This window comes from Aureobasidium pullulans (assembly GCF_000721785.1).
Source record: "Aureobasidium pullulans EXF-150 unplaced genomic scaffold scaffold_2, whole genome shotgun sequence".
Taxonomy (NCBI): domain Eukaryota; kingdom Fungi; phylum Ascomycota; class Dothideomycetes; order Dothideales; family Saccotheciaceae; genus Aureobasidium; species Aureobasidium pullulans.
In genome coordinates, this window is record NW_021941022.1 from 1,074,910 (window position 1) to 1,100,049 (window position 25,140).

At 52.8% G+C, this 25,140-nt stretch overlaps 12 protein-coding genes across 12 annotated transcripts; 8 read left to right on the forward strand and 4 right to left on the reverse strand.

Annotated features, from left to right (window-relative positions):
- Window positions 1–85: 85 nt before the first annotated feature.
- On the forward strand, window positions 86–1,545 carry M438DRAFT_342180 (beta ketoadipyl CoA thiolase, TH2). Its single transcript, XM_029904686.1, has one exon. The coding sequence runs from the start codon at window positions 227–229 to the stop codon at window positions 1,466–1,468; it is 1,242 nt and encodes a 413-aa protein (XP_029764791.1). The 5' UTR covers window positions 86–226; the 3' UTR covers window positions 1,469–1,545.
- A 185-nt stretch (window positions 1,546–1,730) lies between these two features.
- M438DRAFT_342181 (uncharacterized protein) lies at window positions 1,731–3,030 on the forward strand. Its single transcript, XM_029904687.1, has one exon. The coding sequence runs from the start codon at window positions 2,082–2,084 to the stop codon at window positions 2,985–2,987; it is 906 nt and encodes a 301-aa protein (XP_029764792.1). The 5' UTR covers window positions 1,731–2,081; the 3' UTR covers window positions 2,988–3,030.
- A 138-nt stretch (window positions 3,031–3,168) lies between these two features.
- Window positions 3,169–6,280, forward strand: M438DRAFT_342182 (vacuolar protein sorting-associated protein 35; the record flags this gene model as incomplete). Its single annotated transcript, XM_029904688.1, has 5 exons — window positions 3,169–3,549; window positions 3,605–5,231; window positions 5,282–5,851; window positions 5,903–6,049; window positions 6,100–6,280. Coding segments are annotated over 5 exons (2,887 nt in total), but the record flags the coding sequence as incomplete, so codon positions are not given.
- A 152-nt stretch (window positions 6,281–6,432) lies between these two features.
- On the forward strand, window positions 6,433–7,812 carry M438DRAFT_311052 (ARF/SAR superfamily). The gene is made up of 5 exons (XM_029902449.1): window positions 6,433–6,704; window positions 6,765–6,803; window positions 6,861–6,944; window positions 7,006–7,329; window positions 7,401–7,812. The coding sequence occupies exons 1-5, from the start codon at window positions 6,630–6,632 to the stop codon at window positions 7,425–7,427; spliced, it is 549 nt and encodes a 182-aa protein (XP_029764794.1). The 5' UTR covers window positions 6,433–6,629; the 3' UTR covers window positions 7,428–7,812.
- Window positions 7,813–8,731: 919 nt separating this feature from the next.
- Window positions 8,732–9,453, forward strand: M438DRAFT_311055 (uncharacterized protein; the record flags this gene model as incomplete). Its single annotated transcript, XM_029902450.1, has 2 exons — window positions 8,732–8,916; window positions 8,975–9,453. The coding sequence occupies exons 1-2, from the start codon at window positions 8,736–8,738 to the stop codon at window positions 9,451–9,453; spliced, it is 660 nt and encodes a 219-aa protein (XP_029764795.1). The 5' UTR covers window positions 8,732–8,735.
- Window positions 9,454–9,518: 65 nt separating this feature from the next.
- Window positions 9,519–12,151, reverse strand: M438DRAFT_371495 (uncharacterized protein; the record flags this gene model as incomplete). The annotated part of the gene is made up of 6 exons (XM_029908268.1): window positions 9,519–9,653; window positions 9,716–10,846; window positions 10,897–11,430; window positions 11,485–11,507; window positions 11,560–11,967; window positions 12,019–12,151. 6 exons carry the CDS (start codon window positions 12,149–12,151, stop codon window positions 9,519–9,521), a joined length of 2,364 nt encoding a protein of 787 aa, XP_029764796.1.
- A 756-nt stretch (window positions 12,152–12,907) lies between these two features.
- M438DRAFT_402460 (mitochondrial carrier) lies at window positions 12,908–13,928 on the reverse strand (the record flags this gene model as incomplete). Its single annotated transcript, XM_029909593.1, has 3 exons — window positions 12,908–12,990; window positions 13,043–13,228; window positions 13,279–13,928. The coding sequence occupies 3 exons, from the start codon at window positions 13,926–13,928 to the stop codon at window positions 12,933–12,935; spliced, it is 894 nt and encodes a 297-aa protein (XP_029764797.1). The 3' UTR covers window positions 12,908–12,932.
- Window positions 13,929–14,153: 225 nt separating this feature from the next.
- On the forward strand, window positions 14,154–15,564 carry M438DRAFT_289036 (mitochondrial glyco protein; the record flags this gene model as incomplete). Its single annotated transcript, XM_029901671.1, has 4 exons — window positions 14,154–14,325; window positions 14,373–14,553; window positions 14,609–15,177; window positions 15,232–15,564. The coding sequence occupies 4 exons, from the start codon at window positions 14,154–14,156 to the stop codon at window positions 15,252–15,254; spliced, it is 945 nt and encodes a 314-aa protein (XP_029764798.1). The 3' UTR covers window positions 15,255–15,564.
- A 21-nt stretch (window positions 15,565–15,585) lies between these two features.
- On the forward strand, window positions 15,586–16,912 carry M438DRAFT_342186 (uncharacterized protein). The gene is made up of 2 exons (XM_029904689.1): window positions 15,586–15,820; window positions 15,913–16,912. Exons 1-2 carry the CDS (start codon window positions 15,699–15,701, stop codon window positions 16,643–16,645), a joined length of 855 nt encoding a protein of 284 aa, XP_029764799.1. The 5' UTR covers window positions 15,586–15,698; the 3' UTR covers window positions 16,646–16,912.
- A 657-nt stretch (window positions 16,913–17,569) lies between these two features.
- On the reverse strand, window positions 17,570–19,821 carry M438DRAFT_342187 (PIN domain-like protein). The gene has a single exon (XM_029904690.1). It carries the CDS (start codon window positions 19,782–19,784, stop codon window positions 17,715–17,717), a length of 2,070 nt encoding a protein of 689 aa, XP_029764800.1. The 5' UTR covers window positions 19,785–19,821; the 3' UTR covers window positions 17,570–17,714.
- A 293-nt stretch (window positions 19,822–20,114) lies between these two features.
- M438DRAFT_265101 (uncharacterized protein) lies at window positions 20,115–20,712 on the forward strand (the record flags this gene model as incomplete). Its single annotated transcript, XM_029899994.1, has 2 exons — window positions 20,115–20,283; window positions 20,345–20,712. The coding sequence occupies 2 exons, from the start codon at window positions 20,115–20,117 to the stop codon at window positions 20,710–20,712; spliced, it is 537 nt and encodes a 178-aa protein (XP_029764801.1).
- Window positions 20,713–20,779: 67 nt separating this feature from the next.
- Window positions 20,780–25,087, reverse strand: M438DRAFT_384238 (WD domain-containing protein; the record flags this gene model as incomplete). Its single annotated transcript, XM_029908954.1, has 2 exons — window positions 20,780–21,450; window positions 21,514–25,087. The coding sequence occupies 2 exons, from the start codon at window positions 25,085–25,087 to the stop codon at window positions 21,209–21,211; spliced, it is 3,816 nt and encodes a 1,271-aa protein (XP_029764802.1). The 3' UTR covers window positions 20,780–21,208.
- Between the last annotated feature and the right edge of the window lie 53 nt (window positions 25,088–25,140).

Below are 25,140 nucleotides of genomic sequence, written 5' to 3' on the forward strand. Positions count from 1 at the left end.
CGTGAGCCATCGGGACGTCAATGCTCAACAGGCCGTACAGGACTGCCGAAGAAGCCGATTCAGTGCCGAAGAACGCATCCGTCTTCTCCCCGCAAGGAGGCCCCAGGTTCAAGTAGCTACTCACGCCATGGCAAAGACGGCATCAGGTTTTCCTGGATTGTTATCCTGGTTCGACCTTCCTTCTTCTCCAACCTACGCTTGATCCGTCCGGAACACACCCCTCACCATGTCTAGCTTCATCCAGAAAGGCGCCAAAAACATTCTGTCCAAGCAACCCAACGATGTGGTCTTTTTGTCAGCACTACGAACCCCAGTCACTCGCGCAAAGAAAGGAGGATTCAAGGATGCATACGATCATGAACTACTCGCCCATGTTCTCAAGGCTACGCTTGCTGCCAACCCAAACCTAGACCCTTCGAAGATTCAGGACATCCAAATAGGCAATGTTCTCTCCGAGCTCGGTGGCAGCAAGGCTGGCAGGATGGCCGCATTGCACGTCGGCGTTCCCGAGACGGCTTCTTTCCAGACGGTCAACAGAGCATGCTCTAGTGGTCTTGCAGCCATCACAGGCATTGCCCATTCAATCGCCGTTGGAAGTATCGATATCGGTATTGGAGGAGGTATGGAGAGCATGACGAGGAACTACGGCAGCCGAGCCATCCCCACACAGCTCTGGGACGAACTCAAGAACACATCCGTCAAGGACGCCAAGGATTGTATCATGTCTATGGGTCTCACAGCTGAGAACGTGGCCGAGAGATATGGAGTCTCAAGAGCGGATCAGGATGCCTTTGCCGCCAACTCACACCAGAAAGCGGCCAAAGCACAAAGAGATGGACTGTTCGACAGTGAGATTGTCCCTGTCAAGACACAATCGCACCCCAACCCTGAGACACCAGAGGTTACGGAGGAGGTTACTGTGAGCAAGGACGATGGCATCCGACCCAAGAGCACACCCGAAAGCCTTCAGGCCATGAAGCCAGCTTTCAAACCCGATGGTGCTGCAACAGCTGGAAACAGCAGTCAAGTATCTGATGGCGCAGCTGCTACGCTGATGATGAGAAGAAGCACAGCGACCCAGCTCGGTCTCGAGAAGAACATCATCGGCAAGTGGGCTGGTACGCAGGTCGTCGGTTGCAAGCCCGACGAGATGGGTATTGGACCTGCCATTGCCATTCCAAAGCTGCTTGAATACACTGGAATCTCTACAGGAGAAGTGGGTATCTGGGAGATCAACGAGGCGTTCGCCAGTCAAGCGATTCACTGTATCCGAACACTCGGCATCTCCGAAGACAAGGTGAACCCCAAGGGAGGCGCAATCGCCTTGGGTCACCCTCTGGGTGCTACAGGAGCCAGACAACTTGCAACTCTTCTGCCAGAGATGGAGAGACAAGGTCAAGAGATCGGCGTCATCTCAATGTGTATTGGAACTGGCATGGGAATGGCAAGTTTGATCGTGAGAGAGTAGATATGTAAATACCAGTATTTGTAGAAAGAACCAAAATGCAGACAGACGCGGAAATTTCGATATCATCCAAGCCTCGAAAAACGACGTCCAAAATACAGTATGCAATTTGGTGGAAGTCGGTCAGTGGCTCATGCGGCCCAAGCACCGCTGGCGTCGTGTGTACCCTGGAAGAAGAGAACTCGATCTACGCTCAACTACGTAGCATGACTACCTTTATCATGGCAACGACAATGTCGTCTTTGTCTCTTGCTGTGAACGATATGCCGGACGGTGTAACGTCCACGGCGTATTGAAGGCCAAGCCAGTTGGAATGTTGCTCGGTTTCCATGGCATTTGTTTCCAACGGCCACCCAACCTCCTCCCAGCCACCAAGATACCAGCCATCTCTATGCCCACCAACATATTAAAGCAGTCATCAGCAGGCTAGCATGCAGACCCACTTGATCATACACTCCAACCAAGCTAAGTTTTCAGATTTGAATCTCTGCCCTGCCTCTTCTGTCCTCTTCGTCGTCTCCCGCACGATCAACCCACCCACCCTCAAGACTTCCCTCCGCTTTTCTTCTCTCTCACTCCAAACCACACCCTTCATCACACTCCCCAAAGAGTAATAATGCGTTCGGTCGCACTTGCTTTTGCATGCCTTGCTACTGGCATCCATGCTCTCCCAAGACCTGCAGTGAGTTATGCAGTGGTCAACGTCGACGGCGGTTCTGCACCGACAAGCACTGCGGCAGCACAAACAACCGTAGTATCTACTGTTGTAGAGTCAGAGGCACCTACGACTGTATCGCAGACTGTATACAAGACTGTGACCGAGTCGTCACTCGCACCCACCACAGTGTCAGTCAAGACTGTGACTGAAGTGTCGACTGCTGTTCCCACAACATCGAGCCTTCGCTCCACAGCGTCCTCGACACCAGTACAACCTTCGAAATCTGCCTTGTCGCTATCATCCTCTCCACCATCCTCGACATCACAATCATCATCACCATCATCTTCTCCATCTTCGCCATCTTCGCAAGCGTCGCCTTCAGCAACAGCGATATCCTCAGCGACACCATCTTCGTCAACATCTTCAGAGATTCAGTCCTCAACAAAGTCAACCCTACCATCTGGACAAGATTCAGCGACCCATACAGTCAAGAGCAGCACAGCAACGAGCCATGTCTTGTCGACAGGTAGCATGACGGCGACGCCACAAGTATCGATCAACTCTGTGGTGTACGAAGTGACCGGAGGAGCACTCAGCACAGATTATGTCACAGTGACTCTATCTGGCGGCGCTCAGACGACAAGTTCGGCGAGCAGCACCAGCATGGCATGGTCGTCGTCCGAAGCACCGGTGTCGACATTGGTCGTGGTGCAGACGCAGACAGTGGTTCCTGCAGCAGCAACATCCACAAAGTCAGAATCATATTACGACAATGGGATGTGGCATACGTCGTACGTGATCAAGAACTACCCTACTCTGGCACCAAGCGCAGCAGGACATCACTGGAACGGTACCTCGCATTAGGTCGAGGTTCTAGGGAAAAGAGATGGAACAGACAGCAGGGAGCATGGCGCGCACGACTTCTGGAAAGCGTGTGGTGATAATGATAAACATATGATAGTAGAGTAATAATACATAGTAATGAGACAAGATTCATCAATTCGATCACGTCGAGTACAGGGTACTGCGTACTGCTGCAATCAACAATGTTCATGAAGGTGAAAGATTTCCAAACAGTTGCCAGCGGGGGAAGCTGTCGAAGCTGGGCGGTGGAGTGGCTGGACAGTGGACAGTGGAGACCGAGGCGGAAGGCGGAAGGAGAGCGGACCGTGCGGGCGGAGCAACAACACGCTGGACGCTGGACGCGGAGGTCTGGCATAGCGTCGTCATGCGACAACAGTGGAAGTGATTGCGCCGCCGTTCAAACCAGACCTCACGATCCATACTTGAAAATGGCATCACCGCCGCTGGTCGAGGACCAAGCGCGCCTACTGGAAGATGCTCTGACCGTCGTGCGCCAGCAGACCGTCTTGATGCGCCGCTGCCTGGACACGCCGGGCAAGCTCATGGATGCTCTCAAATGCAGGCACGTATCGCACCGCACTTCAGCTTGCCCACACCGATGTTGACTCTTGTTGTAGCTCTACCCTCGTATCCGAACTACGCACCTCGAGCCTCGGCCCCAAGCAGTACTACGAGCTGTACATGTCCGTCTTCGATGCCCTGCGCCATCTCGCCGTCTACCTGCGCGATTCTCACCCCACCAACCATCTCGCCGACCTGTATGAACTCGTTCAATATGCCGGCAACATCGTCCCGCGTCTATACCTCATGATCACCGTCGGCACCGTCTACATGGGAATCGAGGACGCCCCTGTCAAGGAGATCATGAAGGATATGATGGAAATGAGCAGAGGTGTTCAACATCCTATCCGTGGTCTCTTCCTACGCTACTACTTGAGTGGTCAAGCTAGAGACTACTTGCCTACCGGGCCTGGCCAAGGCCCAGAGGGCAACCTCCAGGACTCGGTCAACTTTGTCCTTACCAACTTTGTCGAGATGAACAAGCTCTGGGTCAGGCTGCAACACCAGGGCCATTCAAGAGAGCGTGAACAACGCACCAAAGAACGTCAAGAGCTGCAATTGCTTGTTGGTAGCAATTTGGTCCGCCTTAGCCAACTGGTTGACCTTGAAGCCTACAAGTCGTCTATCCTCCAGCCCTTGCTTGAGCAGGTCGTCCAGTGTCGCGATGTGCTTGCTCAAGAGTATCTGCTCGAGGTCATCACTCAGGTCTTCCCTGACGAGTTTCATCTGCATACCCTTGATCAGTTCCTCTCTGCCACCGCCCGTCTGAACCCTCATGTCAACGTCAAGGCCATTGTTATTGGCCTGATGGACCGTCTTGCTGCCTATGCCGCTCGCGAATCCGAATCCGATGCCCCCGAAGATCGCGAGAAGGCCGAAACAGAAGCCACTGCAAAGTTGCTCGAAAAGATGAAACTCGCCTCAGACGCCACTTCGGCCCCGACCGATGACCAAACCACGCATCAAAACGGAGATTCGAAACCTGGAGATGAGGCTTCGAGCGAGGCTGCACCAGAGACTCTTGCAGAGGACGCGAGCAAGACCGAGCTAGCAGAAATCGACGGTGAATCTAAGAAGCAACGAGGTATCCCGGATAACGTACGTCTCTTTGAGGTGTTCCACGAGCAGGTCATCCATCTTGTCAGCATGCAAAGGCTGCCAATTCAGGACATCACTGCGCTTCTGGTCTCACTCATCAATCTTGCTTTGAATATCTACCCCGATCGACTAGAGTATGTCGACCAGGTCTTCCAATACGCCAACAAGGAAGTCTCGAGGTTCGCGAATTCGGCTGATCTCCATTCTCAAGCTTCTCAGGCAAATTTGTTGAATTTGCTTCTCGCGCCTGTGAAGACTTATGTCTCCCTCTTTACAGCTCTTGCCATTCCGAGCTTCATACCTCTTCTCCATGCTCAGCCATATCCCACCCGCCGATCAGTTGCTGGAGAAGTTGCACGGAGCCTGTTGAGGAACGAGACCGGGATATCGACCCCCGAAAATCTACAGGGAGTGCTAGAGATTGTCAAGGTTTTGATCAAGGAAGGAATGCAACAACCTTCTGGATACCCCGGTGGGCCTGTACGAAGAGCCGCTGCAGAGACTGATGAGACTGTGGAAGAGCAAGGATGGCTTGCGCGCCTGGTACATCTCATCCGTGGCGAGGATTGCAATACTCAGTTCAAAGTAGGTCTACTGCACGATTTGACATTCGCGGTAACTAACAGTATTTGTAGTTGCTCCAGCTCACACGCGATGCGTATGCTCAAGGTAGTGAGCGCATCAAGTACACCACCCCTGCGTTGATTACCGCATCACTCAAGCTTGCGCGCCGCTTCAAGGCCCGTGAACATCTTCAAGACGATTGGTCGAGTCAGTCTTCTGCGCTCTACAAGTTCTGTCATACTCTCATCTCCACACTATACACAAGAGTGTCTACGCCGGGCGTTCCAGATCTCGCGTTGAGGCTTTTCATTTCGTGTGGTTCCGTGGCGGACCAGTGTGGTTTTGAGGAAGTCTCGTACGAGTTCTTTGCGCAAGCCTTTACCGTCTATGAAGAGAGCATCAGCGACTCAAGAGCTCAGTTCCAGGCCATTTGCGTTATTGCGCAGAGCCTTAGTGGCGCGCGTAACTTCAGCAGAGAGAACTACGATACGCTCATTACAAAGTGCGCGCTTCATGGCAGTAAATTGCTCAAGAAGCCTGATCAATGTCGTGCTGTATATTTGGCCAGTCATCTTTGGTGGTCTGTGGAGAAGAATGCAGAAGAAAGCGAGGAGAGCAAGGAGAACAAGGAAGGCAAAGAGGTAAGTGGTTGGTACGAATTGGATTCGAAGCTCAGACTAACGATGAAGCAGCTCTATCGCGATGGCAAGAGAGTGCTCGAATGTCTGCAGCGTGCCCTGCGTGTCGCCGACGCCTGCATGGATACGGCAGTCTCAGTAGAACTATTCGTCGAGATTCTCAACCGTTATGTCTATTACTTTGACCAGGAGAATGATGCTGTAAGTGGCCAATGAGCAAAAGTCGATGACACAGACACTGACTATGATAGGTAACGACGAAATACCTCAATGGATTGATTGAGCTCATCCACTCGAACCTCAACACCAACGAAAACAGCTCCAGTCTCGACAACCCAAGAAGACATTTCCAGCGGACACTGGATTACATTGCGGGCAGAGAGTATGCCGGTGTCGAGACGCGACCTAAGTGAGGAAATGTAGATAATATGCAAAGCGAGAAAACTTGTCTCTACAGTAGTATTAATCGCCTTGGGAAATAAAGCAGTCAAATGCGTTTGTTTTGTTTGAAGCGGCGACGTCAGTGCCAGATTAGTTCACGTTTCGGATCACGGAGACGTTGGTGCACATTTGTCCCTCTGTAAACAACAACCCATCAACCCCTTTGCGACGAGGTACCCTTGGCCTGCGCAACCTACTAGAATATCGCCAGTCGATTTGCACGCCAAAGCAACAAACTCAGGAAGCTTGCGCCAGACACCGGAAGCAGACGACAAAAGAGCACGCCGAGCGCAACAAGGAGGCGAGCACCAACAAGAAGCAGCACGCACAACCGCACAGCATGGGGGGTTACTTGTCAACATTGTCCCGGCTCGTATGGGCAAAGAAAGAGATCAGGATATTGATTTTGGGCCTGGTACGTGTTCATGGCAACATGGCTACGGGAAGAGCAAAGCTAACAGCATCCCCTTGCTAGGACAACGCCGGAAAGACAACACTTCTCTACAGACTCAAGGTGCGTTTGCTCCTGATGCCGTTCCCATGCACCGCTCTGACTGACTCTTTCCGACAGATTGGCGAAGTCGTAACGACCATTCCCACCATAGGCTTCAACGTCGAGTCGGTCAACTACAAGAACCTCAACTTCAATGTCTGGGTATGCGAAACCACGGCTCTTCGACTTTCTCTGTCTGTTCGTTATCTGACACACTAGCTAGGATTTGGGAGGTCAGACGTCCATCCGCCCGTACTGGAGATGTTACTACGCCAACACAGCCGCCGTCATCTTCGTCATTGACTCGACTGACGTCGACCGACTCTCCACCGCTGCCGACGAACTATCAGCCATGTTGAATGAGGAGGAGCTCCGTGATGCCGCATTATTGGTATTTGCGAACAAACAGGATCAACCGGGTGCCAAAGGCGCTGGGGACATCAGTGAAGCTCTGCGTTTAGGCGAGCTCAAAGATAGAAACTGGACAATCGTTGCCTGCAGTGCCATTGATGGCAGGGGAGTTTCAGAGGGCATGGACTGGATGGTCGTAAGTCTCGTTCCGATTTCGCTTTGCTGTCACCGCCCCCTGTCTCCCACGTCTACTAACGCGCCTGGTAGCAAACTGTACAATCCGACTCTTCCTAATCGAATCAAGCCCTGAGTTCCGGCCAGATTCGTCGCTTTGCTGAAGCATACCCACCCCACATTGGCATGTGCCTTCATCATCAATTCGCCTTGCGGACTCCAAAAATCCCATTCATGATACCCACTCTGTAATTACACGCTTTCTAGACACTGTTGTCTCCCGCTAGTCTCGATGCTACTTTCAAGGTCACGATCATCTTGCGCATACTTGGGCGTCTTCTCGCCTGAACACAAAATCAAACAAAACCACAATTTCCAGAAGACAATCGTGATACCATGTCAAGGCCTGCGCGTCATTCTAACAAATAAGAAGTGAATAACTCAATGGTTGCTGTCACCGCCATGAGCGCCATCTGTCGATACAAATGATTGAGACATGCTCGGGTAACCTCAAAGCACCTCAAGCCCATGGCGCACATCAAGCACAGCGGTTCTTGTCTTACTTGTTGTCAGGGTGTGATGATTACCACTATAGTACGTGATTTTCAATAGTATCACGTTCATGTCAATGTCGACTGCATCTTGAATCTGCTGCTGCTGCTGCTGCTGCTGCTCAATCCTTGCTTCCGCTGACATCTCGACGCGCCTGTCCTGCAAGAGCCTATCGAATCGCTGTCCGAACGCCCATACACCCAAACACATGCAATCGATTCAACAAGAAAAGAAATGTGATTGCAACTTGCTCCCGACGATCAAGCTTTGAAGGGTCACGAGCTCTCGCAGAGCACTCGTCCCCTCGATAGAGAGCGCGAGAACAAACGAGAGAGCGATTTAGCTCAAAGCAGCTAGCGCCATGATTCGTGTCCAGTGCCTCTTGCACACTTCGAATCCCACCAGCAGCCGGAAGAGCTCGAGACGTCTGACTTGCTCATCCGTACCAGGCCTTTCATACGCTGGAAGGACGATTTCACAGGGTGACTTGACTTGCACAGTCTTGCTAGAAGATCAAGAACACTGTAGACAAGGTGGCAGGGTTCACATGGATGTGCTGGAACGAACTCGTCTTGGCATTGCATAAAACCACTGCAAGGTGCGGCTCCATTGTGTTGAAGCATCAAGACGTCGTCTCTTGGAGTACGGGATGAGTCCGCTAACATTGTCTGAGAGCTTGATTGGGTTGAGTGCAAGGATGTTCGAACCGAGTATGTATTGACGATCATCAGAAATAACCGAGGGCATGATGGCTAGAACCCCACGCTTTCTTGTCGATCAATTCTCATCACCACTTTCCTGCTTTCCAACTACACGCCTCGGTACGGTTCTCCAAGTTTGTACAGAGCAAGAGGGATCTACCTACCAGTCCCAGAAATGCAGGCTGTCGAAGTTGCGACGATCAAAATCAAAGCTGGCTCGAACGTTTTCGATAGAGGTAGCGAGGCAGCTCGTATCTGGCGGGGTATGCTGGACACCATCTCAAGACAGAAAGGATGTCAGACTCTCTACTCGGGGCAAGAACATGAGAGCCCAAATATAGTACAACTACTTGTTGGTATGCACTATCAAGCACCCATATCGACGAAGAGCCGATGACTGATGTGCAAGCCGAGTAGTGTGGGACTCTGTCCAGTCACACAAGAATTTCATGGATTCACCGCAATATCAACCATTCCTAGACACTTTGAGCCCGCTTTTGGCAGGACAACCTCAACTTGTCCATTTCGAACTCAAGAGCGCGGCCGATGACCTGGCCGCAGCAGTGTTTGCTCCCGTGACTGAGCTGGCGACTATCTTTCTGACAGAAAAGACACAGTCCTTTTACGATAACGTGGGATCATTTGCCGATATCCTTAGAGATCACACAGAAGGTTTCTTGGGCATTTCCTACTCCTGGTGCATTGAGGATGTCGAGCACGAATGCCTCGGCGAAGGCTTCAAGGGGAAGGCGTGTATCCTTGCCATTGGATGGTCCAGCATAGACGCTCATTTGGCGTTCAAACAGACTGATGCTTTCCGAAGAGGTCTCGAATTCTTGAGAGGGGCGCGTGGATCCGAAATACACCACACAATATTCCAGACTACTGGCTAAAAGGCTGTCTTTGCTTTGCCGCTTCGATGCATACGATTTATTATTTCTAATATCCTATCCTGGTTTCATCGTTGATGTCCGTCGGCTCTCGGAAGCGAAAAATACGCTTGGTGAGGATTGAAGTTGCCGAGGCTGAAGTCGCCCATCGCTCCGATCGTGCCCAATTCCGCATTAGGAGCGAAGTATTTGTCCCACTCATTCTGGTGTTCCTGGTTAGCAAAACGGATTGATTATTGTGTCTTTTCAAGGAATGATGACTTACCCAATCCATGTTGGCCACGGCCTCCATTCCTGGGTCGGCCGACGAATCACGATTGACACCTGTGTGGCTACCACTGGCATCTGAAGCAGGTCCCTGTTCGCCATGAGGCAATTGTGAGTATACCATTGTGGGAGTCGTGAATGTCTGAGCAGAGCGGGTTATATGAGGAGCTGTGACTGGCGTATTCAACTGTGAGCTCGTCGATGGTCCTGGGCTAGATTGACTTTCAACATCAGCTGTTGCACGCAGCTTCCGCACGCTGTGGTATTTCTCTAGGCGATCCCGGAGCGTTATAATGATCCCCTCTGCTTTATCCGTCATGGAAGACTGAGACGGTGTTTCGAATATGTAATCAAGACTGCTCCAGATGCGTGCGGCCTCGGGCATGTCAGGTCTAGCATAAACCTCGAAAACCAGTAGTACAGCAGCGTGGTACTGCAGAATAGCACCGCGGTACCAAGACCAAGTTGCCAGTTCGGGTCGAGTCTCCATGGCGACTCCTGCTTCGACAGTCCCCATACATGCCTCAATGAGCAAATTGCGAAGTCTCTCGGGCATAGGATAGTTCGTTCCCACAGCGTATCGTTGCAAGATGACAACCAGAGCTCTGTTGCTCGAAGCGCGATACATTTGCTTTGCGAGAATCTGCTTTGGCGTGTTGCCTTGAACCAAGGGTGAATATTTGGCTTCGGTCGTAGCCCTGAACCTCTTGATCCTGTTCAAAACAGACGTCAAAGACAGTTTCTTCTGGTCCATGCGCTGCATATCCACCCAAAGTTGGCGTATAAGCTCGTAGCACTCAAACTTGAGCTTGGACAAGGTCATATCAGTCCAGTAAGGAAGATCATCCGTTGGTGGGGATGCCAACATGAGATCCGTATCGTTGACGTTGAGAGGCAGCTTGGTATCGTATTCCTCTTTGCGAATCTGAGGACGAGGTCCGGTGGCCTCGCATGTTCGTACATCCAAGAAGCAGATCTGGTACCATATCAACCTTCGAACATGCGTGTCTACAGCATTCAAGCCGAAAGTGGTTCCATCCCGGTGGAGTCCCATGCATTGGGCAAGACGGATAGCTGTGCCAACTAAAGCTGAATGCGCTCGCGAGATCTCTGTCCGACATAGAGGAAGCTTATTTGGTTAGCAAAAATATTCCACTAGGCCGAAGCAGTCTGTCTTACCATGTAAATGATAAAAGCTTGCATGGTATCGATCTTTGTTGTGCGTAAGAGATTTGCTCTGGAGAGCATGAACTCGGTCATCTCGCGAAGTCTGTCTACAAGTGAATGCTTAGGCATCTCGGAAAAGGATGCAGCTGAGTCGTCTGGTAAGCTCACAGCCGCCGAAAACATTGCGGCGAAGAGGATGGCCTGGATGGGCGCTGGTGTAATGGTGCCATTGCCAATATTGCCCCAGAAGGTTGTGTACTGCCTCTCAAATGAAGGCTGATGGATAAGACGAGCAACTGGGTGGACAGCGTTGAGGTACTGTGTAATAAGACGATCAGCAACATGTCGTGGTGGAAGGAAATAAGTCGTTATAGGATCCGGGAAGAACAAATTCGATGAGGGAACGATGAAATCCGGTCCAGGGCTGAGGAAATCATCTTGCGATAATGCCCCTGGCTGCCATGGCACAGTCGGGTCACTATAGCCATGACGCTGACAGTAAAGGTTCTGGCTCTTGTGGTTCGCGCTGCGCAGCTTAGCATTTAGCTGGTTACACAGTCAGTATTTATGATAGCATGATCTCAGATGTCTTCATCCTACCTCGTCGGACATCTTGGGTCGCACTAAGGACGAGTAAGCTTTAAGTGTTCAAAGTAAACAAATAATACCACATACCTAAGCCACCAACACGATCTGACATTCGCAGCTTGCCCAGTTGAATACCAAGATCCATCAGTCCATCATCGGCATCATTGTCGTACACTTGGTCAAACATGCCCAAAGGAGAAGGCTCAGGATCCTGATCATCGTCTGCCGACAGACCTTCATAATCATCGTCTTCAGCTTCAATCTTTGGAATAACGGAAGAGCGATCGGATCCAGATGTGGCAGCCGCGCGACGAGCGACATCTCGCTCAAGAGTCTCCTCAAGATCACCAAGGCGGTCTTTTATCTCGGCCAACTTCTGCTGCGCAGCAGTATCCAGAGCGGGAGCAATGTACAGACAATCCCTCTGGAACCGCTGGCAATTACCACACGGCACTTGTTTGTCGCATTTTAATTTGCGCTGGCGACAACTTAGGCCTGGAGAGAGTCAGACCGAGGGGTTCAGAGCACAAACGATCAGTCCCTTACATGATGCGATAGTCCTATTGCGGCGGCGGATTTTCTGTTGTCCTTGCGGGAGGTCGGCCGGCCTGTTCTTTGGCTGGCGGGTTCTTTCGGCCGTAGGAGCTTTCGAAGGTGGATTATAGATGGCATCTGCCATTCTTTAACGCCACCTAATATTCAAATGCGCAGAAATAGCAAGATATCGATTGCGGTCTGTCAGTCGCGGGTAGCACACACTACAGGGCCCTGATAGATAACGTAGAGAGGAGAGAAAGAAACAAGAGAGTTAGCTTGGGTCAGGTGACAAACGGAAGGCGGCCGGTTCAACGTCCTGGTGTTTTTTCCAAACTATAATTCCTTGAGCTAAGGCGGTTCCAGTCCAGACGGCGTGGGTGCTCTGCATGGTGGAGCGTGCTCTGCTCATGTTTGACCACCTCCACGATCTTCGCTCATGGCTCTCCTCTGCTCCGACACTACTGCTTACTCGATCGTGTTTGGTACAACGTGATCATATTGTTCGACGCCCTGAGTGCCTCGCCTCTGTTTGCTTTCCATTTCTTGCCTCCACAAGTGCAAATGCAGTGCGTGAGAGACCCGTCTTGTGTCTTGTGTGTGCTTTATTGAACCTAATCCCTGGAAACCCGAAGCTGCGACCCTCGGACGGCCCGCACCGTAGCGACATGCGACCAGGCGTTGGGCTGGCCCTCGACCCATTCGGGCCTCAAAAGACACGACTTGGCAGCAACAGAGTACTACTCTACAGCACAGTTGGGATGGTGAAATGCAACAGAAAACGGGCGGTCTTGGCTGCTGCCACATGGGTGTAGCGGTGCATTGAAGTGCCAGGAAAAGGCTGGCGGCCGTTTCGTAATAGCTCATTCATCTTTTTATACATGGTATAAGGCTAATGTCTCCAAGCTTCGAATGCATCATTGAGCTTAGAGGTATTTCTTCTCTGGGTCTAATCTGTCAAGCAAATCCATGGTCTTCTCGTACCTAGACAAGCAGAGTCAGCGTCAGGAAACTGTAAGCGAGTTGAACAACGTACATGGTAAAGACTATACCACCGCTCAGGATGAGACGACCAAGTCTGGGCACAGCACCAGACCAGAGGGTGAGAAAACCTTCCTCTCTGACAACACGCGCGGCACAATTGAAGCTGTTCTTGTACTCGCTCTTTGCTTCAATGGATTGCATTCTTGTCTTGACCGTGTCCAAAGGCATAGTAACGTATCTGAAACAGGGATCAGCTGCTGTATAGGATGAGCGGTGCTGGGCACGTACACTGTGATGATTCCAGCGACACCACCAATACCAAAGGTGCTCAGAGCACCAAGCTTCTCACCGGGGGCGGCATAGCTCTGAGCCAACTGCCTCAAACTGGTATAACTGCTGAATCTGACGGCCGAGTTTGCAGCTTGCCTTGCTGTGGTAGGTACAAAGCCCTTGAAGAAACCACGCAGGCCCTGTTCGTGGGCGATCAGCCGGCTACCGTGTAGGAAGCCCTTCATCCTGGGTTGAGCAGCCTTGCGGTCGTCGATCAACTGAGTCTTGATGCTCTCGAAGGGGGTGACGGCCATCAAACTCTCGGTGACACCGGCACCGAAGCCAGCAATGACGGTAGCAGGGCCGCTGATAGTGCCGTCGGGACTTGACAGCATGTTCTTGTATGCATCGAAAGCGACGAAACGGACGCCAGCCTTGATGGAGTTGCCGATGATAAGAGTGGTACATCCAGCATACCATTGACTACCGAACGGCGGCCATGGTAGCTTCTTGCCTGCGGCGAGACGGCGATTGAGTTGCGATCGAGTCTTTGCGAATTCGGCGGGATAAGTGATGGCGATCTCGACGGCACCAGCGCTGGAACCAGCAATGATGGAGCGCAGGGCCGAAGGCTTCTTCTTCTTCTCAACAGGCGCGGCGGCGCTCATGATGCAGAAGGACCGGCCTTGTTCGGGAAGTCGATGTGAGGACTCAAAGCTGGACGCAAGCATTGGCAATCACCGCTGTGGGCATTGCCATTTGCGCCCGCCGAACGCGGGGCGCACGGCTCCCGAGAGATCGAAGCTCCAAACCTGCAAGACCGCGCTTTTTCGAAGACGCCGCTCTGCCTCCCAGACTGCCATAACTTTCCCATAACGCCCGTCCACGCCACAATGCTCTCCTTGCGCCAACTTTCCCGCCAGCTGCCCCGCGGTCTTGCTCGCTTGAGCTCCACTGCTGCTCGCCAGTCTATTCGCACCACTCAGCAAACTTCTCCCGCCTTTGCCGCCATCAGAGCCGCTGCCCATTTCTCCACCTCTCTGTCCCGTCGTCAAGGTGCGTCTTGTCTTGTCGCAGTGTCGCATATCGCCAGCTGCTCACCTCGCTTGCAGATGCCACGACTCAGGAACTTGCTGCCAAGTTGAACTCCGAGATTGCCCTCGAGAAGGAGCAGCAAGCCGACGACAGCTACCGCTACAACTGCCAAGAATACATCGACAACAGCGAATTCAAGATCGAGGACAAGTCAGGCCAAGAAGAGGTCCACCTCACGAGATCATACGGAGACGAGAAGTCCGTCGTTCCAACATAGACGATGCGCCGCCAGCTTGCTGACATTCATGCACAGCATCAAGGTTACTTTCTCCATCGCCGACTTCAACACCTACGACGAGGAAGCCGATGCCGAAGACCCGGCTCTGTACGGCGACGAGGACGGTGCCCTCGACATGGACGGTCAGTCCGGAGGTGCCAACACCAAGGGTGCCGTGAACCAGGGCCGCACGTCTGGCGGCAACATCCGTGTCGCCCCCGAGGACGAGATTGCCCCAGCCGACAGACCTGAGCTGCAAGATGAGGAGGACAACTCGGCCAGCTTCCCTGTTCGTGTCCAGGTCACGGTAACACGTGAGGGCAAGGGAGCACTCGCCATCGAGTGTCTCGCCCAGGACGGGGAGATCAGCATCGAGAATGTCTACCACTTCCCCACTGCCGAGTTGGCCGAGGCCAAGACAGCCGAGAAGGATTGGGCAAGAAGAAGCCTTTACACCGGACCTCCCTTCGGCCAGCTTGACGAGGACCTTCAGATGCTCCTGGAGCGTTTCCTCGAGGAGAGAGGCATCAACACACAGATGGCCCTCTTTATCCCCGAGTACATTGACCTGAAGGAGCAGAAGGAGTACATTGGGTGGTTGAACAGTAAGTCTCTATCGGTTGTTGTCAAGCGTTGACGGCACACTAACAAAGTTGCAGACATGAAGACTTTTGTCTCGTAAAGCGTGACTGGTGGGAAGACTCAGATGTGTATATTATGGAAAGATCAAGAACAAGAAAGATGTTGTAAGTGTGCTGCAAGAGGCGAAAATAATGAAATCAGCTATTCCACTCAAACCATAGTTCATCTAGCTGTGAGGACTAGCCCTTGCGATGTGTTGTAGTAAAGTCTCATGCTATAGAGGCCTCGCGTACAAAGGATGCGGATCAGTACCTACTCGTAAGGGCCTGAAGGTTTCTACGCCAAGCATGACGTGTGTGGGGAAACCCTGAAACAATCGAAAACGTGGGGTCGTTCGAACCCTGGCCGTCTTCTTAGTTTGCGAGTGACTTCTGCTCCATTTGACCTTGCAAGATCCTGTCACTCGCATCGGCTTCAGATCTTGCTTCTCAAACTGCGTGCTGTCCAAACAACTCCTTGCCAGCATCACACATACACCGACACCATGTCGACAGCACCTCATCCAACTCTCATCAACCTACCTCCTCCAAACACAGACCCCATGACACCGTCGGATGCGCCTGGTACTCCCAATTCTACCACGACTTCCATGTCAGAGCTGTCCACGTTAGTATACGCCGTTTTCCCTCTGCCCCTAAGCTCCGGTCCGAAGGCAGGCGTCATGGTCCTTCAAGACAAGCAGCTAATTCAAGCTCAAGTGTCGCTATCAAAGACGGTCATCGCGGCCACCTGCCCCATTCACACCACTCTCAAGCTCCCACATCTGGCACTCTAGATGCCGAACGCGCTGACCGCATCTCACGCCTTGCTGGCCTCGAGCGCGTGACGACTGCTCGTAATCCGACTCCAACCTCCAACCTGACACCCGGCCTTGCTGCTCATCCTTCAGGTGCCACCAGTGGTTACTTTGATTCCCAAGGAAACCCTGTCTTGGGCCGTGAGCGCAGCACTGTAGGCTCGGCTTCAGCGACTGGTAGTGTCGGCGGCCGAACCACCTGGGCCAGTGAAGGCGATGTCTTTGATCACGACAAGATGAGCGAAAGCCAGGACATGGACATGGATACATCTAGTGTTGGTGCTGCTTCCGATACAAACAGCCTTGTTGGCTTCGGAGAAGGTGCTCGTACTCCTGCTCGCTACAGTGCCGTTGGAAGTCCCAGTGTATCAAAGAGCACCCCCACCGCCTCGTCTCTGTCTCACCCTTTCCAGCGAGACACCAGCCTCACTCCCGTCAGTGCTCAAGCCCAGACAGACGAACAAGGCGTCCAAATGGTCGACCGTAGAACCCTTGACAGCGGTGCTGAGACGGCTGAGCGCATCATTCGCGAACGTCTTGGTCCTGAAGGCGGCCAAAAAGGTCTTGAATCACCGGACCCCTCTCATAGTTCTGGCCGCGACCTTGGAAAGTTCTATTTTGAATCTGGCAAGTGATTGGTCCATTGTCATCGGCTGCGGAGCCCATGCATACACGAGGTACCACCTCTTCTAGCTTGACCGTGCGAAACGAGAAATGAAATCGCGTGTATTCTAGTCTTACAACTACAGGATGTGTTGCTTCTGGAAGTCAATTGCTCTTGAACTACAATCTCGTGCGAACCGATCGTTCCGTCTCTCTCCCTTCTGGTAATATGGGTTCGATGCGGAGTACTGAGACGTAAGCCTTCACTTTCGGACCAGAATACAAACGCTGCGTCGGCGAGTCCTTGATTTGTCCTTGACCCTCTTGACTTCATGTTGTAGATCTGTAAAGTTTTCCAAGCAGGATGAGAAGATGCTGTCCTAGGTCCCGGCGTCGTGCATGCGGATCTGCTCATTGCCAGCTCCCCGGTACTCTCAAATCACTGACCGTATCTGTGTGCACAGCGGGTATACAGGTCAGAGTCTCTCAACGTCAACCCTCCAGAAAGGCTCGCTGTTTGAGTCGTTCGTACACGCGATGAATGATGGAATTGGGAATCGAATTCAGGGTCAGGGTCAGGGTCATACCGCGGACAAGAGTGCTGAGAGATTAGTCCTCCTGCATCATGCCCCTACTGCTGTTTATCATCGTTTATTATGTATCGAGTATCTATTGAGCGTTCAGAGGTCGGTGATGCTTATTTTGAGCGAGATTGCTGTTGTAGGACTCTCACAATGGGTTGTCCGCATACGTGAAAGGCTTGGATCATGTGGGACAAGCATGATGGATTGTCTCGCTCTGGTCTGGCAATAGTTCGACCTTTCAGTTGGTAGCATGAGATGATGCCAGTCAATCAGCAGCATATCACTGCCAATGAAGTCAAAAACCGAGCGATTAGTATGTGCTGCTCGTCTAGGTGATGTACCAAGTCACATTCAAGAATATGTACATACAAGTCCGTGATTTGAGATTTTGAAACCATAACTCCGAGCTATGCATGCGTGACTCAATGAATGCTAACCACGCTACAAATGCAGATGCTAATTTGACTCTTGCCGTCCAACCAAACTTCAAAACACTACACGCCGATCAAAAGTACGCTCAGCCCGCAAATGCAAATCTCTCGAGATTGAGAGGAAAGCTGGGCCTGCGAGGTGTGCCTTGCTCCTCTTCGTCTTCTTCCTCCCCTTCACTATCCGGCACTAGCAGATCTTCGCTGCCCTGCGAGAAGTGTGGCTTGCTTCCGCCACTGGATTGCGTGTTGGCTCCCGAGCCACGACTCAGGGGTTGCGACTCTGCAGCGAGCCAATCCGCCTCGTTGATATCATCACTCGTATCCTCACATTGCGGGACTTTGCTGCTGTTCAGCTCCCTCACTGGCGATGAACAAAGGACTATGCCTTCTGTCACACTTCTTTTCCGCTTCGAGTCCTTGAGGGTCGAAGACGAGACTGTCGCATCATCATCATTGGCGGCAGTAGACTGGTAAGAGAACCTGGTCCGTAACGACTGCATCTCGCTTGCCAGGCCAGATGTGAAAGGCGTCTCATCCTTTACAGTGTATGGGGCTGATGTTTTAGTGTCCTCAAAAATTGATAGCTTCCTTGATGGTCTTGCTGCGCCCGAGACCGCAGTGTCCGGCAAGGAATTCATGGCCTGCTCGACCGAGTCGTCAGACCACAGGTTGAATTCATCTTTCGAGGTGCTGCTGTTTGCTTTTTGAGGCGTAGGGCTTTTGCGAGCTTTGCCGAGCTTGAAAAACTTGCTCGTCCCAGATTCTACACGCTCGGCGGGTGTCGACACGGGTGGCGTGTAAAAGCCATCCGAGCACAGTCGTTGACGTTTCGGCGAATTGGGTCTGGGCTGAAGTACATCGGTGAAGGACCGCAAGGCCTGTGGTGGAGCCTGTACGGCAGATGCTGTGCGTGAAAGTAGTGATGGACGGCGGGTGGGCTCAGCGGACCAGGAAGCCGGACTTCGCTGCAAGAGGCATTGTTGACTGGGCGAGGGAGTGAAGCTGTTTGGATCGAGCTCAGCCAAGGGTGTACGCTGGGGTTTGAAGAAACTGTCAATGGACTTGTGTTTCTTCAGGTCCGGCGTCTGAAGAACCTGGGCGCGATTGCGAGAATTAGGCTGGAATGGGTTCCGTGGTAGCCTCGACGGACAGAGAGGTTGCTTGGTGTGAGGATGCAGATCACCAACAGCCACAGCAGTTGCAATGCTGGCTTCGACATGCTTGCCAATGCATGGAAATTGAGCGAGGTCGATGTCGGAAGCGGGTTCGCTAAAGTTGACCAAACCACGAGACTGAGGGCAATAGACCCATTGATACAAAAAAGTGGCTTCTGCTCTAGCAAAAGCGTCCAGATAGCCAGGAGGTACCTTGATCTTGCCTTCGAACTGGGCAGAGCGAATAATGCGATCAAGTGTCTTGTGCTTGCGAATCATGCGATGTGCAGTCTTGAGGCCCATCTTCTCGATTCCGGCCAGATAATCACAACCATTCAATATGGCCATGAGCCTGAAGTCGGCATCGGACCAGCCGACGAGACTGATATCGCGACACGAGGTGAAATCGTCCCGGTTAATCATGATACATTCCCCGTACTGATCGAGCTTGGTGAGTAGACAGCGCGCGCCGAAAACCAGGAGGTCGGAATCCTCAGAAACGATGCCATGAACCAGACCACGGCGTTCCAAATAAACCATCTGCGAGTCTGCTTCGTAGGGAGCGACGAGGTAGGGGAGATCGAGTCTCTTCAGTTCGTCGATAAGTTGGCGAGCCATTTCGGGAGTCACATCGATGCTCTTCTGTAGCTCAGCCTGAGCCTGAGCGCCTTTTCCCAGGCGCAAGAACTCCAGACCTTTGATCTTGCTCTCTCTGCGACGTGCAGCGCGATCAACCTCGGTCCCGGATTTGCTAGGCAAGTAGTCGCCATCAAAGACAAGATATGGGGTAACGTTGAAGTGTTGAAGCATGCGAACTCGGTGCATTACAAAGTCCAGCCACTTTCTGGTGGGCTTGCCTTGGGCCAGGTCAATGGCACACGCGATTGTGCCACGGTGTAGCCAGCCGTAGGCGTCAACAGCCAATGTTTGGCCGGAGAAGTGTTTCAGCGAGCATGGCTTATGTATTGACTTGAGCAGCGGAAGAAGACCTTGGATGCCCATGGCAGCACCGGTTGAGGAGACAGGATGATGGCCTAGGTGTCCATGCCCTGCAAGTACGGAGGGGACGGCGGAAGAAATTTCAATCGATGGCGGCCTCGAGGTGTCGAACGAGATCAGGCATGTGCAATGCAGGTGGCGCCGAACAAGCGCGGTCAGACGCGTTCCTGGCGTGCCCTCGGGCCGACCCGCTCGAGATGGAGTTTCTTGCCGCGAAGTGCTCTCAGCCTTCAGGTCGATGCAGCCAGGGTCCGGTCTCTCGGCTTTAGCGCTGTTGTAGCCCTGGAGCAAAGAAAAACAGAAATAATCCATCGATACAAGAAACACACCGCCATGCCGTCCAAGTTCGCAAAGGTCCAAAAGCAGGTGTCCAAGAAGAAGGGAGGTGCCCTGGCCTTGCACGAAAACAGTCGCGACGCTCTTCGTCTGCGCAGTGCTGTCGCAAGAGACGATCGTGTTGCACGTCTCGGTGCCGTGAGAGAGAAAGCAAACGATGTCTACCGTATGTGCCCCTTCACGTGCTTCGACCTAACACACCCAATCCTGACTGACCCTTCATCCAGTCAACCGTATCCTTTTCCTCCAAGGCGAGATACCCGACCCGCTACGCCCCTTGACCGACGCCGAAGTGCATGATGCCATTGCGAGATACCTGCGCCGCGAAGATGATTCACTGGCCACGCTCAAAGCCGAGCGCCGCCCAGGACGCCCCAAAAGCACCAGACAGACTCTACTCGAGCAGCAACAGGACCAGGAGCAGAAGGAGTACGAGTCGGGCCTCTGGATTCCCGACATGCAGAACGAAGCATCGCTCACAAAGCTACGCAACTGGAAGGGGGAATGGATTGCACTGAGCCCCCTCACCTACGTGAGAGTCGGAAAGTCTGGCAGCATCAAGGAGAGCGCTTTCCCGCCAAAGGGTGCTGCTTGAAGCCTTTCCAATAACATCCAACTGCCCATTGCTCATGCGAGGTACACGTTACCTGTATTGTCTACTGCCACGCTGCCCCAGACACGCCGCAAGGACGCCGTCTCCCATTTCTACCGTTCGAACCACCGTCCCTCCGGCCATGCCACGAGCCTCACGCTAGCCTTTGGTCCTGCTCAATGACAGTCCTGGCACCCAGGACTGCATGAGATCCAAGGGACCATTCTTCGGCGACCACTAGAGCCAGCAGTCAAGCCCGACTGGCAGCATTGTCATGAAACCATGGCAACTCAACTTATGTATGCGCCATCCAAGGCTACCCATTCGCTTCAGACCTATAGAACCATGTAAACGTGTGACCTGTCTGTACTTCCAATTCTCGAGGATAAATGCACATAATCTTACAATGGGGTATATATATAAACATCCGAGTGGTGGCTGTATCCACCTGCCGACTCTTCTCCAAACCCACCTTGTTCTGCTTCAGCCTGCGCCTGACCTAGTCAGCCTCATCCGGCAGCGCGCACACCGGACATCCACCTTGCACAGCTCGTTTAATCCGTCGCGCGTGCTCGACCTTTGCCCGCACGCTTCTGCTGGTATCCCCGAGCTCCTCGTCTTCAGTTGGCCTTCGCCCTTGAAGCACTTCGATGTCTGCTTGGTCCGCCTTTGTGTCAAGGTTCAGGAGACAAGACAAATGGTAGACATGGCCACAATTGAAGCCGATCAGAGTTTCACTTTCTACAAAGCCTGTGTTAGTATCGAATCGAATGTCCATCATGCTAGCTTGCTGGCAGAACTTACCATCTTGATGGAACATTTCTTCACAGCCCACACAGTGTCCCGGTTTGGGACTGTGGCCAGTACCAACCTCCTCCATGCCATTGCCATTGAGAATGGGAACCGGGTCCGTGTGTACCTCGACATCATCGAGCTTTTCATGGTTGACTTCGAACTTGACCGCCTTCTTTTGCCCTGCTCGAAGCACATCCATGCCCGATGTCACTTCACCCCTCAAGACTTTGGCAACACCATCGCTGATGCTGTGCTGAATCTCGTATTCACGTATCATCTTACCGATACCCTCCCGCAGACCCTCAATCTCGAGTCCGTTCGGTATCCGCCGCACTAGCGTGATGGGATTGATGGATGTGCCGACCTCTTCTAAGAGCGCGCGGATGAATTTGGGTTTATCCATGCTGTAATCCAAAAGATCGTCCCAGAGATCTGGGTTCTCCTTTGTGAACGAGATGGCTTGACTGACGTCACCAAGCTCTCCGATAATGAGGAACAAAGCTCTTTTGGTTTGTCCTGTCTTGCTAAGCAAATATACAAGTTCCGGGACGTAGTGTTTCTCCTCGCAAATGTGTGAGGCCTTCTCGTAAGTGTATGAAATCGAAGAACGTAGGAAGTCCATCAGCAATTCACGGTTGTATGCCGCGAAGAGTGTCACTGCCAGATCACCGTATTGTTCGACTAGCATTCTGCCTTCCTCGATCTGTTGTTGCAACTTCATGCGCTCCGCTCGGCTTATCGGTGTTTCGTCGTCTGTTGTTCGGCCGGTCCAAAGAGCACGAAGGTAGAAGAACAGGAACGGCTGGTAAGTCGATTCGTGCCGCTCAAGCTGCGACACAACGACTTCAGGTCGGACATTTCCTGAAAACGCTTCATCTACAAGCAGCCGGACAACTTCGGCTGAAGCTTCTTCGAGTTCCTCCAATGATGCTGTCTTCATTTGTTCTTTGGGAATGCGGAGCATTAACAAGCCAGGAATGTCGTCAGAAACTGCGTCAGCCAGATGGTATTCCCGAATCAACGACATGGCCGCATCGCCATTCTGCAGACGAACGTAGCAGCGCAGAGCGTCTGTTGTGCAACCTTCTGCGAGGTGGAGTTTTGCCAATCCGTCCAGCAGAATGCGCCAGTCTCTTCCTCGCTCACCACCCTCGACAGACTCCTCGTTTACATCGCTTGAGTCGAGTTTGTTCTGAATGGCCGTCTTCACACTCGTAATGTCAAACAATTCGGGATCCCAACGATCCAAGAGCTCGCGAAAGCGCAATCGATCGTGCCCAATGTAGTGGCCGAGAACGACTTCGTAGACGAAGGACGGCAAAGCAGGCTTCATGTCAGTGCTGGGGATGTAAGGCGTGATTTCGTCGAAGTGACCATCCTGTGCGAATGCCAACACCCATTTCTCCCATCTGGAAGAAGTTCCAAGAACCTGACCAGCTACTTTTCCGGCCGCCAACCATTCTTCGTTTGCGACAAGCTGCTGCAGCCACAAGTCGCCTATCCGTTGCTTTTCCTTGGTCGCAATGGAATTCTGTATCTTCTCAGGAGACATGGTAGTTTGGGAGACGTCTTCATCAGCAAAGAAGTCTGCCAAACTGTTTTGCGCCCGTGTAGGCCCGCTAGGTGATGAGGGAATAGACTGTCGATCATTCGGCAAGCCGACTATGCCAGGATGATCGTCAATCAAGCCCCAAGCCTTTCCATATTGTTTACGCTCCAGCAGCCAAGCCAGATGGTCAGATAGCTCGCGTCGGATAGCAAGAACACAATCGTAAGGACTATGTACAAAGAGTTTGAGGCCTGTACGCGCGAGGAACGGGTTCGCGTCAGGAGTCGAACGCGACGGGGCAGCAAGTTGTGAACCGCCGACAGACCCTGCTGGAGACTTGATAGCAGTCCTGCCACCCTCACTCGGAGGCGGGCTCTTGATGCTGGCGCCCGAACTGAAAAGCCGCGAGGCGCTTGCACCTGCATCCCACAATCCGGCACCGAAGTTTTCCAGGGCACCCTTTTGTGTCGGAGCAAGACGGGGTGGCGGAGGTACGTATAGTGATGTCAACTGGTAGTCAGCGGCAGAGAGCGTTTCGAATCTGTTTATGTTGAGCGTATCGACGTCGACTTCTTCACCAGTTGAGAAGTTGATCAGACGAAGCTCAGGCTGTAGACCTGTTTGCCGGTGGTGTCTGCCTCGCTTTGGGGTATCTTCTATGGATGAAGGGATTGGGTTATCTTGATCGTCACGCGTGCGGTAAGCAAGAACAGCGAGCAGAGAAGGGGTATAGAGCGACAATCCAGAAACAACACAATCATCGAAGGTCAACTTATGGAGGATATCGGCGCGACCAGGCAATCGCTGACTACCATTTTTCCCCGTAGTGAGGCGTGCGGCATAAACATGTACCAGCCAAGCTGTATCGCCCCAACCGACAAGCAGCTTCTCCGGAGGAGGTTTCCTGGAAGATTTGGTTGAATCCTGAGCGGCAGAGCCATTGGGGGCTCTGGGTTCATCCAGATCTGCTTCGAGAGCATCATCGTCGATCCATTGTACGCGAGCTTTCCACACGGCAGCCATATCTGGCCAGGCATTACGATTAGGGCGGTCGATATGAGCGATACGTTTCCAGGCCGACTCTGACTCGTGAGATTCGAGCTTGAGGTGTGAGCGCATGATCTTGATACCATGTTCGTTCACCCAGACAACAAAGCGACCAGTATTAGAAAACTTGATGGTACTGATAGCACCCTCACCAGAGTGTAGGACAGAGTCTTTTCCAGTGTTTTGACCCAGACCGATGGAGCCAAGCCAGCCGGAGGCGGCAGCAGCGGCACTATTCGTGTTTGCGTCGGCACTAACACCAGATTTGGCACCAGAGGTCAAGATCAGGTTGCCGGAAAGACCACCAGAGAGATAGGTACGGTCATTCTTGTAGTCTGGCGACAGAGCAACGGCATTGACGGGACGGGCAAAGTTACGGAGAGAGACATCTTTCGGATCGACGAGTGACGAGACACAAACATGGCCGTCTATAGAAGCGGTAGCGATATGGATGAGGTTGGAGGGCGTCGGGGGCACGGCCGGGAGTTGTTTGGGGTTGCGCGCCGAGGGTAGAGGTAGTGGAGGGGCTCGCCAGGCACTCGAGTTCAGGCGGTCCAGACGAGGGGTGTTGTGGAGCGGCGGAGGAGTAGGAGAGACGTCAATCGCAGTAATGGAGGCGGAATGAGCGTGGTAGAGGCGCAGCGACTGCAGAGAGGGTAGGGCGAGAGTGTGAATGTTTCCGTTATGGGTGCCGAGGATCATCTTGTCGCCGGCGACGAGCAGCGAGCTGGTGGCATCGCCATTGCGGTAGACGGGGACCAGAGCGGCCGTCAACTTGTCGTACTTGAGGTGCGGCTCATCCTCTTCAGCGTCGCTGGCGTCCTCATCCACGTCGCTGTCACGGTCGCTGTTGTCGGGAGTAGCATGTTGTTGGTCGTGGTCGGGGTCGGAGGGAGCAGCAGGGGAACGGTGGCTCTCGTGGCCAGCGGCTACCGGGGGCAGAGGAAGTTTGGGCTCATTGTGAGTCGCCTTGGGCCCAGCAGACATAGTGCAGGCATGAGCTTCGAGAGCTGGTGCACGAGGCCCGCCGACTTGATCTG

Excerpts from the sequence above, each read along its gene's own strand:
- M438DRAFT_342180 (XM_029904686.1), top strand. The coding sequence starts at position 227 with ATGTCTAGCTTCATCCAGAAAGGCGCCAAAAACATTCTGTCCAAGCAA.
- M438DRAFT_311052 (XM_029902449.1), top strand. The coding sequence starts at position 6,630 with ATGGGGGGTTACTTGTCAACATTGTCCCGGCTCGTATGGGCAAAGAAA. Across the intron at positions 6,705-6,764 it reads GGATATTGATTTTGGGCCTG|GACAACGCCGGAAAGACAAC; the intron begins GTACGTGTTCAT and ends TCCCCTTGCTAG. Across the intron at positions 6,804-6,860 it reads CACTTCTCTACAGACTCAAG|ATTGGCGAAGTCGTAACGAC; the intron begins GTGCGTTTGCTC and ends TCTTTCCGACAG.
- M438DRAFT_342187 (XM_029904690.1), bottom strand. The coding sequence starts at position 19,784 with ATGGGCATCCAAGGTCTTCTTCCGCTGCTCAAGTCAATACATAAGCCA.
- M438DRAFT_342186 (XM_029904689.1), top strand. The coding sequence starts at position 15,699 with ATGTCGACAGCACCTCATCCAACTCTCATCAACCTACCTCCTCCAAAC. Across the intron at positions 15,821-15,912 it reads TCCATGTCAGAGCTGTCCAC|TGTCGCTATCAAAGACGGTC; the intron begins GTTAGTATACGC and ends TTCAAGCTCAAG.
- M438DRAFT_342181 (XM_029904687.1), top strand. The coding sequence starts at position 2,082 with ATGCGTTCGGTCGCACTTGCTTTTGCATGCCTTGCTACTGGCATCCAT.